Below are 11,451 nucleotides of genomic sequence, written 5' to 3'. Positions count from 1 at the left end.
GACACATATTCCAGACTGGTGCATGTTACCATGACAGAAAAACCCAACACAGTACCTGATAGAAAATAAGCTATATCTTTTAGAGTGAGACGTAGAAATGTCAATGTTATTACTGTACCTCCACTAATTGTTATTTATTGCATTTTACATTCAGTATATACTTTAGATGAACACATTACACCCTGGATCATGCAATATAGTCATCATGAGCACAGTATGAAAACAAGTAATGCTAGAATTAATTCAATCTGCACGTATATTAAAAAAAGGTCTCTATATCGTATCTTCATTCCATAGAATATTATACCGCATTTTCATAACAGAGTCTGTTAGAAATCTAATATATATATATGGAAAATGTTCCGCGAAAATATAGTTTCAGTTTTTATTCGGGAGAAAAGAAAAGATACCATTGTTACAGCAGATACTTGATGTTTAATGAATATTTTAGTTGATAACTGTGCACCATGATTTACTTATTCTCCATTTATTGGGCTCCGCAAATCATTACAATAGTTCTATATAGTTTACAGATTGCATACAGTTCTACAGAAATAGAAAGAATCATTTTATTTACACACATGAATACATGGAACTTGTTATATGTATTATAAATATAATTATGAGAATCTCACAGATCGCATATATACATGATATTGAATTTATATATTAAATAGTTCTTGCGCAGCAACCTTTATTTGTTGCGAATGCGTGCGTTTGCACATTTTCAATGTGTCTGGCTTATGATTTTATTTAATTAATATGTTTTGCGTTTGTTGTCATATATATGCCTGTTACATTTTATATTATTTCCATATTTGTTGAAAGTATATACATTCATATGCTTCTTTTTCATGTACTTTTTTGTATTTGTTGATGGTATATTTTAGAAAATGGATCTTATAAAGCGTTAATGACAGCTGGTATACAATGATGAGAAAAAAATCAGAATACTAAACCGATTGTTCCTTAGTTCATTACATATTGTTAATATCACATGCATCGCACACACAAAGGTATATTCTCGCGGTATTGAACTTTTTATGTTCCGAAAGAAATATATATCTGCAGCTTATACTTTGAAGAATAATTTTTTTAAGAACCACCAATATTATTAGAAAGAAGAAAAAAAAAAGAATAAGAATATTTGGTCATCGAAAAGAGATCTTTTAACTTTAAGAGAGGTATGACGCGTTGAGTGATGAAATACAAGCGGCAGAAAGTATGTAATGAATAATAATTCGCTTTTCGCACTATTTTACTTCCTCTTGTGTGGTAGATATACGATTGGCAGAGTTGTATATGAGTTGAGTGAAAGAGAATGGGTTTACGCTTATCAAAACTGTCCTCATCCATCTTTTTACATTTAAGTAGGCTAATATACTTTTATACTTCTCTAGTTGTAACACACGTTTCTCCGGTCACATTTCTGCTGCTGTATTCCTGATTTGATATCGTTATTGTATTATGTAGAAGGCATAAGCACCGTGCAGAAAAGTAACCGCAGCGGCGAGTTAAACGTCAACAACAGCAATCAATAATTTAATCCAAACACTCCGTATATACCATAGTGCTCTTGAAATAATTTCATGGATGTGATAAGTTTTTAGGCGTCGTAAACAATTGACAGAGACTATAGAGTCGCCGTGCGGAGAGATAATCGCGTCAACTATGCAAAGTGCCTTCCGTAAAGTGTTGCAGGTCGTTTCTCTTGAGAGTACAACTGGGTAACACTTTACGTAATACACTTCGTATACGTCTCATAAAATCCACTATTATTTTAGTACATACAAAAGCAATAAGCATCGCATTGTATATAGCATTTTTTTGTATTATTACATTGAAAAAAAAAACTTGGTTGAAAAAGGCAAAATTTGTTTTGCTCAATTAAATATATTGTCCGATACGTTCAAATAAATATAATTAAAATATTCCGAAATAATTTGTTGATGTAAAAAAAGCTTATTCAAAAGAGAATTCAGTACAACGATGTACAGTTACTACAACAGAATATTTTTTTGGCAATATTCAACAAAATTTTTTTTTCAGTGTACAAATGCAAATGTCGGAAATGATATACACACACACCACCCTCATAGATCTATAATCCATTTATCACTGCATCTCAATATTTCGCATATTCATCGATCATTAATTACTATAATAATTAACGACTCGAAGGATCAACACATTGTAGATCTCTCGATAGTCAATTTTCATTTATGCATTATTTTTTTACTATACTTTAATTTAGGAATAATATACAATATACAGGCAGCCAAAGAGAGAGAAGAACATTTTTTTTTTAATCGTCTTTTAAATCTCCCTCATATATCAATGAGATCGGTGCAAGATTATTTCATATGCACACATTCCTTCTATGCAGAGTACGATATAATTCATCACAGACGAACTGTAACGTTGAATACACAGTAGCAAGTATTGATTATATTGTACGGCGGCTCTAGTCGAACGAATATACCTCCGTAATTGTCACTCTCTCACAACATAGAGAGTGATTTACATTACTTAATTTTAACTTAACTTCGGTACCTATTAGACACTATTGTTTACATTTATGCACAGTTTACCTCAAAGAATATATTTTCTCGCCCGGTGGGTATATACACGTATACAATATGTATAGATACATATATATGTATATGTATACTGTATATCAGCTCTAGTATGTACAATATATGTATGTATAATTGCCAAGACACATTTTACATACTTTATTTTACGCGATATATACAAAAAAAGAAGAGAGAAAAATTACACAGCAAAAATTTATTCATTTATATTATTATTATCGTTAATTATAACTTTATATACATATATATATATACGAGAAGATTTAATTTATTTTCCGTAAACCCTCATATCTCATCCTCTTCTTTTTTTTTTATTTAGATTTATTATTTTAATATATGCGCGATTACGTATTTTTTAGGGTGCAGTTACTTTGTACATACGTTTTATCTGCGATTTGTATATATATTATATATGTATTATCTGCAAAGAACATTATATAAAATATATATTTTAATATATTACGTATAAAAAAAAGAATGAAACTACATGAAACTATAATCTTATTGTTTGAAGTATTAAGACTAAATATACGAAATATTTAATAATATTGTTGACCCTTCTTGAATACGTCGTCTTGTTGTAATACCTCTGATTCAATAAAATTAAGACAGTGTACAAATGCATTTTATGTGGAAAATGTGTCCCCTCTGCACACATTGAGAGAACTTATATTACAAGGGTACAGCAAGATCCAATATACAGTTTCATAAATGAAGCAACTTTATTATCAAAAATCTATACAACGACGTGTAACAATAGAATCGAAATAATGTAATATTAATATTATCGAGGCATTCAATGCCAATAAAGGAATAGTCACTTTTTTTTTGTTTTATATTAAATGTATGCAAGTACATGCAGCGCTCATATATAAATCTATCAATATAAACAATCATTCATACGTGAATAAGGAATATCTTTTGTATGTACTTTTTAGAAACGCGTTTCTCACAAAGTTTGTACTCGTGCGATCCTTTAGGTCGTACATACATAATTGAGTTATCGATAAAGCTATGCGATAGTAATATTTGACTGGAATAGAAAGATTTCTCAACTTAATTCATAGCTTATAAAAAATGCATCTTGGAATGTGGCGAATATAAAAGAGAAAATTCCTCCTCTATATCCCATATCCAACAATAAAAAGTATATGGATTCCCGACAACTTTATTAGTACAATCCACAGTCTGGAAAAAATGGCATATAAAAAGCGTCTTTCTTTAGTTTTCTTTTTTTGATCTAAAATATATCCATCCAAATTGATTTATGAATTATGAATATAGTCTTAAGTTTAAGCTTCTTTATATATATATATTTTTTTTTTCGACCACAAGCTTCTTAACATTGTTCCGAATCATTCATAAGAGTTTGACTAGTGCAACCTTTCAGCGAAGGTGCAAAAAATGTCTGTACTTTGAAAATTGGTAAAATTAAGTACATTAATTGCTATTTTATCACATTGGCGAGATAGGCCCATCTACGAAATCTTCGAATTCCAGATATATGCGCTTCTCTATAAACTCATTTAGTATCATCTGTTGGCGCGCGTCAAGCGTCAAGTAAAAATATATAACTTGGGATAGAATGTATATAATAACACGTATAGAACCCTTTTCTAGGCACACGGTGAAACGGCGCTTGGCGTCCGTCTGGATCTGATAGTTGTAGAATTATCGTACGCTTGTCAATATATTTGAATTCGGCAGTCAATATTGCTAAAGTTTACAGGACCAAAGAATGTGGAAAGATCCTCATGCTTACATAGTCATCGAGTACCTGTAAATTCGTGAGACCAATTAATTAAAAGTAATTAAACTTTTACATGCATTTTTCTCTCCAGACTCGACTTACCTCTGTAAGAGCATCTTTTGTTAATTTAGGATACAGGTACGTAAATCCTGTGGTATTTGAAAGTTTTCCAGATTGTAAGTATAAATGTTTATTATATAAAAGCTCTTGATCTATGTAGGGTGACAGAGGGCTATTTTCTACTCCATCCTTGCGACATGCTTCTGCCCAGGGGCCCATGTGTTTGTCATTTACTTCCTCAACAACAGAATTCATGTCAGTCTACAAAGTATCAGAGTAAGATATAATTACTATTTTCTTGAAAATTTTAATAATCTGTTTTTAAATGTCATAGATATGTGCTGAAATAATATACTTTACCTTGGCTAATGTAGATAGCGTTGTGCCCCAATAATCGTGATTGATATTGAACAATTCTGAGACTATGGCACTGATAGAACCTTGAGTGGAATCTCCCTCATCGACGAGATTATATGTTTGGCCTATTGTTTCTGGTCTATTGGCTACATGCCAGATAGCTCTCGCGACATCTCTTACATGAACCGTATTCATATGAAGATCTGGTCCCCAGAGTAATTTCATCATTTCTCCTAAATGCTTATAAACTGCGCCTACTACTAATCTCGGTGCTGAAAATTATAAAATTTACTCAACTTTACTCCTCTTTTTTATTTAAGTTAATGGAAGATGCAGATACTTCAGTAATAAAATAAAATTATGAAAATTATATTTTTTAGAATTACCTAAGCCAGTTTTGTCACCACAACCGTACACAATGGCTGGTCTAAGTATAGTATACTTCAAATCTGGTATATTTTTCAATTCATGTTCCACTTGTAACTTGTATTTCGCGACAAACGTCCATGGTTCTCCAGCATCTTCTTCTTTATGAGGTGTCTATACAATATTACACAATAATAAATCCTGAATTCATATTCATATATTAAAATATATGTGAATAACAAAAGGATACCTTTTCAGAAACATTAAGATGGCCAGAAGATATTTCCACATAACGCAAGACTTTAATCTTGGCTGCTAATTGGGCACAGTTTACGCTCAATTTGTAAATGCCCTCTTTATACACCGGATCTGTGAGGCTGCTCTTTGTCTCGCCAGCACAATTGAACACATAATCGATAGGCTCGTCGGATGAAAATGCATTTTGACAGGATGCTTGTACCGGTTGACAAAAATTATCCCTTTACATATAACTGTCTGTATCATGTTTCATATTTCACATGATAGACTGAGGCAAGAGAGATGGTTTCAATTAAGGATGTTTTGTATGTACAATATCTCAGCAAAAAGTAGCTGAAAATCAATATTGACGAATATATCCACTTTTGGTGTATTTTGAGTAAGAAATTGTGTGGAATATTGCAATTTGATCTTAGCTACAGTGCAGAGATGTATTTTTTAATATTTATTGCGTTTTTAATGAAATATTTCGAATTTTGTTAATCGAAATGATTAACTTTTAGCAAAGAATTTCGTCTTGTGACAGATACATGGCTAATTTGATTGAATTATATTTATTATTTTTTTAACCAGTTAGTACTTGTATAATATTATTTGACCAAATATTTTCTCTATATTTAAACTTTTGCAAATTTTAAACAAATTTTGAATATTATTTCCATGTGTTTTTGTCATTTGAATCGACGTAATTATACGTTTCCCAAAAGAACACATGTTAATTCGATGCAAATTAAAATCCTTATAACATGTGAACGCTTCAGTGAATCGATTTAAAAATTGTACTGAAGATTCTAAACATATGTAAGGACATTCTGTACAATTTTCATTAAATTCTCAATATTTTGAAAATATGTACAAAACATACTTAATCAGAATATAGAGATTAAATGAAGGAATTGAAATATTCAATCATTCTTCTACAAAATTATCAAAAATTTCTAGCAAATAATTGAGATTGAAGATTTTTGCTGAATTTAATGACCTTTGTTAACTCTCAAATAATATTCCTACCCAAATAACATTCCTCTTTTGTTGCTTGCCTTAGTATATCCTATTGCGTTTACCTATGTTAATCAGATTGGCGCTCTTAAATTCGAGCAAGGGATTTTCAAACAACCGCTGATGTTTTGTGTTGAGCCATGCAGTCTGCGGTGGTACCTTGTCCACGACTCGCACGTACGAAACCAGATCGTTATCCAGCAGATATTCCACAAGATTACGTCCGATGAAACCGCATCCTGCGTGATAAGAGTCTCTCAGTCACAGTTTTATCTTGCCCGCTCTTCCGCTCTCCCATACTGCATGTGTCAGACTATAACATATACATACATAAGTACCAATCAAATTGACAATATCTCACCTCCTAGAACGATCACCCTCGCTTTCTTATCACAGGTGGGCGTTGCCATAATCGCCTGTCATTGAACGGTTGTTCAACTCTACGTTTCCTAGTTGGAGAGCGTAGTGTCGTCGGAAAGGTCGTTGGGCAACGACATATAACGGTTTAATGACACGTAGGACCCACCGCGCTCTCGCCCCGCGGTCTTGATTAAATAACCTAATCTTCGCCAGCTCGATTGATACAAAGCACACTTGACACGCCGACGCACTCTGCTCGCTTATCGCAGAACCAGATCGCGCCCGGCGAGACAAGTGATTCCACGAAAAAAGGAACACAACTGTCAACGACAATAAAAATAAGAGGAATCCCTAAAAATCCCTAAAAATCAGAGGATTAATTTTTTTAGCGTGCGTCGGTTTCCGCGACAAAAATATGGCTCCGCCCCTCCGCCAATCATATTGGAATATTCAACATCCTAGACCAATCAAATTTGAGCTTTCGACAATTTTCAAAATGGCGATGGATCCTACTCTTTCGTCATTCGTGCGTTTTAAGCATTGTCTACAATAGCAGTAGGATTAATGGATTTAAAGCTGTGACTCAAGAAATTGACCAATCACAGTCGAGTATTCTTTAATGCTTGACTGTGATTGGTCGATTCTTTAAGACTCATCTACAATGAGTCGCAAGCCGTAATCATATATCTTTGTGAGATTAGTAATATATAAAGTTAATTTAAAAAATTTTTCTAAATAATATATTTCAAAATAATTTTTTATATTTATTATTTAAATAAAATAAAATTTATCATTATAATTTTATATCATTATAATTATTTTTATTTATAATATTAATATTTTAATATAAATAAATTTATTATTATAATTTATATTATAATTTATAATTTATATTATAATTTAAAATTTATTATTATAATTTATATAATATTTTTTAGATATTATCTATACAAGGTGATTTATTTTAATCTTAACAGGCAAATATTTTGAAAAATATGCGAGATACGAAAAAATGTTTCAAACAAAAGTTGTATGGCGTGAAGGGGGCCATCAGATGGTGTCATTAATTTGACCTTAAATAGTTACTTAAAGGTCACTTGAAGCTCACCCTCAATTTTTTAAATGGTACTACCTATTTTTGATTACATATTCTTGTAGCTTATCTCGAAAGCTTTCCAAAACACTATAATTAAGTTAGTTTTCATTAAGTACTTTCCGAGTTACGAGGCTTGAAATCGTTTCTTAATTTTACATAAACCGTAAAATATCTTGTAAAATATTCATTTTTCGATTATCTTATCTTAATACTTTTATGTACATAATAATGAGAGGAATCAATTGGTGTAAAGAAAAGACATTGTTGTTTCGAAAAAAAAAAAATATAATTTGCAATTAACAATTACATATTTTTTTTTAAATAGGATTATTAAAATTTGAATATGAGCGGGAGTTGCATAAAAATGGTGGACCAATCAAAAGTGACCTTTTGATGACCAGTCTGTTATTAGAGGGTCTTTGGTACGTTTCTCCCACTGAGAAAAATGAACGGCAGTGCCCTCTGTCACTTCCGCTCTAAACACGATTCTCGCATTTGGTAGTTTCTTTTCCGGTTTGCCAAAATGGTAAGAGGTTGCCGCGATACTTTATTCGATTGAAAAATCAGACGATATTGTATTATTGTCGCTCAATCACGATAATTAAACTCGTCCATCGAATATTTTACTATTTGAATTTAATTAACGATGCATATTTCTTTTCGCAGGGTATCGATATTAATCATAAACATGATAGGAAGGTGCGGCGAACGGAGCCCAAGTCGCAAGACGTATATTTACGTCTTCTCGTCAAGGTAAATGAGCTTTTCTCTTTATATCATTTACTAATTAATTTATATTTTTAAAGCAGCAATCTACTTTTTTGCATGAAAACATTCGATTTCGTTGCGTTCGAGTCTAGTTAAGAGTGCATCTACTATTAATATTTTATTGAAGCTAGATTAGGTTAGATCTCGTGTTTTTATTACACGTGAGAGATACCATGCGATTTTCTAGTCTTTATCTTTCATCTATTAATCGAATAAAATAAGAGGAGCTTAAAATTCGTACTGACGGAGAGAAGAGGTTTAATCCAATCTAACTCCTGCGAGCTGCACTCTGTGTCAGATCTTACATAGACTGATTCAATTTTGAAAGTTCGCTAGAGAAACTCTTGTCAACTATCCTATTCCGCTTATTTGTAACATTGAAAAGCGATTATTGTGGTTGATACATGTGCTTGCTGTAATTTTTTTACTCATTGTGGAATTGTCGTTTTCAAACTTTCCCCACCGTAACTCCTCACATGAATAAAATTTCATGGAGAAATTTGATAACATGTAACATATACGCAACATATTTTGTAACAAACACACTACAGTGGTCGTTCTATCATTCGCAATCATTTTTCCACACAATTGATTGGCTTGGAAATAAATGTTGGAACAAGTACTTCTTTTCTTTTTTACTACGCTACAGGTACATGGAATTTTTAATTCCATTAATTAATAACTTTTTCTCTTTTCATTATTGTGACTTACATGTTACATGTTATCAAATTTCTCCATAAAATAAAATTTAAGAAGACATTTATGTCTATTTTTTTACAAATTTGTTGTGTTTTATCTTTTTCTTAATAAATTATATATATATTTTTTTTTGTTTCTTCTGTCTGGCAGTATCTTTCTTTATTATAAAATTGATAAAGTTTCTAAAGGATACTGGAAAGCACTGGAGCTAAAGTTTGAAACTTAAGTAAATTTATATCGTGAAATCATGATAATAATAGAAGTCATATTTTAGCTCTATCGGTTCCTGGCAAGAAGGACAAATTCCAAATTCAATCAAATTATTTTGAGAAGACTCTTTATGAGTAAAATTAATCGACCACCTATCTCACTTGCACGTATTGTGCGATTCATGAAGAAACCTGGACGGGAGAACTGTGTCGCTGTAATTGTTGGTAGTGTCACTGACGATGCAAGGATTTTTGAAATTCCAAAGTTGACGGTACGTATATAACATATTTATGCATATATTAATACTTGGAAATATTAAGATTGTATTGCATAATCATTATATGTTATACTTGAAATATGTGCAATGAAATATATGCACGATACATGCAATGTAATGTCAGTGTGTATCATCAATTAATTATAATATTTTGAATCTTACAGGTATGCGCTTTACGTGTAACCGAAAGAGCTCGAGCACGAATCTTGAAAGCCGGCGGTGAAATCATTACGTTTGATCAGCTGGCATTACGCGCACCAACCGGCAAACGCACAGTTTTGATGCAAGGACCACGCAAGGCTCGCGAGAGCGTGAAGCACTTCGGTCCAGCACCAGGTGTACCGCACTCTCACTCGAAACCGTACGTGCGGTCTAAGGGCCGGAAATTCGAGAGGGCAAGAGGCCGTAGGCGCAGCTGTGGTTATAAGAAATAAGTTTTATAACAAATACACTTCAGTGGTCGTTCTGTCATTCGCAATCATATTCCCACACAATTGATTGGCTTGGAAATAAATGTTGGAACAACTACTTAACAACTACTTCTTGTTCTCTCCTTTCTTACTACGCTACAGGTACACAGAATTTTTCATTCCACTAATTAATAGCTTTTTCTCTTGTTTTCATTACTACAACTTACATGTTATTATCATGATTTATAATTGCGTCTTTAAATAATTTGTAAACGTTTCACATATGTGAAGAATAAAGTATAAAGTTAAATAATAAATAACAGGTTCGGTGTGATTTACATGCTTTTTTTTATTAGTTATACAAATGTTATTATGTAGGAAGAATATTTTAGCATTTATGGGCAATTTGTAATTAAATGTGTTAAAATACTTAATATTATAATAAAAACAATTCATATTCTGCTCGAAGATTCATATTCTACTAGAAGATGTAAATCACGCTTTAGACGATATTAAATTGTAAAAATATTAATGAATGTAATGAGAATAGGCTAGACATATATCTAGATCGAGCATAAAAAAAAGATAATAGAACCCAGCAACAATTGACAGCATAATTTTAATAATATTAAATGTACAATTAAATCTTAGCCAAACACTTCGACTCAATTCAGATCCTTCAATAGCAAAATGAGAAAACGCAAAATGAAATATAAGGATAAAAGAAATGCAGCAGTCAAGTTAATCACAACCAGTAATTAAATATAAATTATAGCCGAGAAAAGTAAAACGCAAATGAAAGGTCAAACATGAAAAAATAATGGAAGCAAATTCAAATTAACAACTGCTGTAACTGTGCCGCTGTTAATTTGAATTTACTTCCGTTTCTCACGTTTTGACCTTTCATTTGCATTTTATTTCCCTTGAATATGATTTGTACTGCTTGCGAGTAACTCGACTATTGCGTTCCTTTTCTCTTTACATTTCATTTTGCGTTTTCTTATTTCGTCATTGCAAAGGATCCGAATCGAAACGCTGGATTATAATTTAATATTATAATTTATTTATAATTTATTATAATTTATTTTATTTATTTTATTTGTTTTATTTATTTTATTTATTATTTATTTATTTATAATTTATTATAATTTATTTATTAAATATTTAATATTAATTAATAGAAATTTTGTGTTTATTGATTACTCAATAAACAACAAAAAATTTCTGGCTAGTTTTGGTCGATGATA

The 11,451-nt window shown here is 31.5% G+C and overlaps 2 protein-coding genes across 2 annotated transcripts; one reads left to right on the top strand and one right to left on the bottom strand.

Annotated features, from left to right (window-relative positions):
• Nucleotides 1-3,292: 3,292 nt before the first annotated feature.
• On the bottom strand, nucleotides 3,293-7,137 carry LOC105250799. Its single transcript, XM_011257079.3, has 7 exons — nucleotides 6,746-7,137; nucleotides 6,450-6,623; nucleotides 5,378-5,580; nucleotides 5,148-5,301; nucleotides 4,765-5,033; nucleotides 4,447-4,665; nucleotides 3,293-4,371 (listed from the first exon to the last, which is right to left on the bottom strand). The coding sequence occupies exons 1-7, from the start codon at nucleotides 6,792-6,794 to the stop codon at nucleotides 4,318-4,320; spliced, it is 1,122 nt and encodes a 373-aa protein (XP_011255381.1). The 5' UTR covers nucleotides 6,795-7,137; the 3' UTR covers nucleotides 3,293-4,317.
• Nucleotides 7,138-8,308: 1,171 nt separating this feature from the next.
• On the top strand, nucleotides 8,309-10,333 carry LOC105250798 (60S ribosomal protein L18). Its single transcript, XM_011257078.3, has 4 exons — nucleotides 8,309-8,366; nucleotides 8,507-8,593; nucleotides 9,582-9,788; nucleotides 9,959-10,333. Exons 1-4 carry the CDS (start codon nucleotides 8,364-8,366, stop codon nucleotides 10,226-10,228), a joined length of 567 nt encoding a protein of 188 aa, XP_011255380.1. The 5' UTR covers nucleotides 8,309-8,363; the 3' UTR covers nucleotides 10,229-10,333.
• Nucleotides 10,334-11,451: the final 1,118 nt, after the last annotated feature.

The sequence above is a fragment of the Camponotus floridanus genome, unplaced genomic scaffold (assembly GCF_003227725.1).
Source record: "Camponotus floridanus strain SB8 unplaced genomic scaffold, Cflo_v7.5 scaffold8, whole genome shotgun sequence".
Lineage (NCBI taxonomy): Eukaryota > Metazoa > Arthropoda > Insecta > Hymenoptera > Formicidae > Camponotus > Camponotus floridanus.
This window is presented reverse-complemented; position numbering and strand designations above follow the sequence as displayed.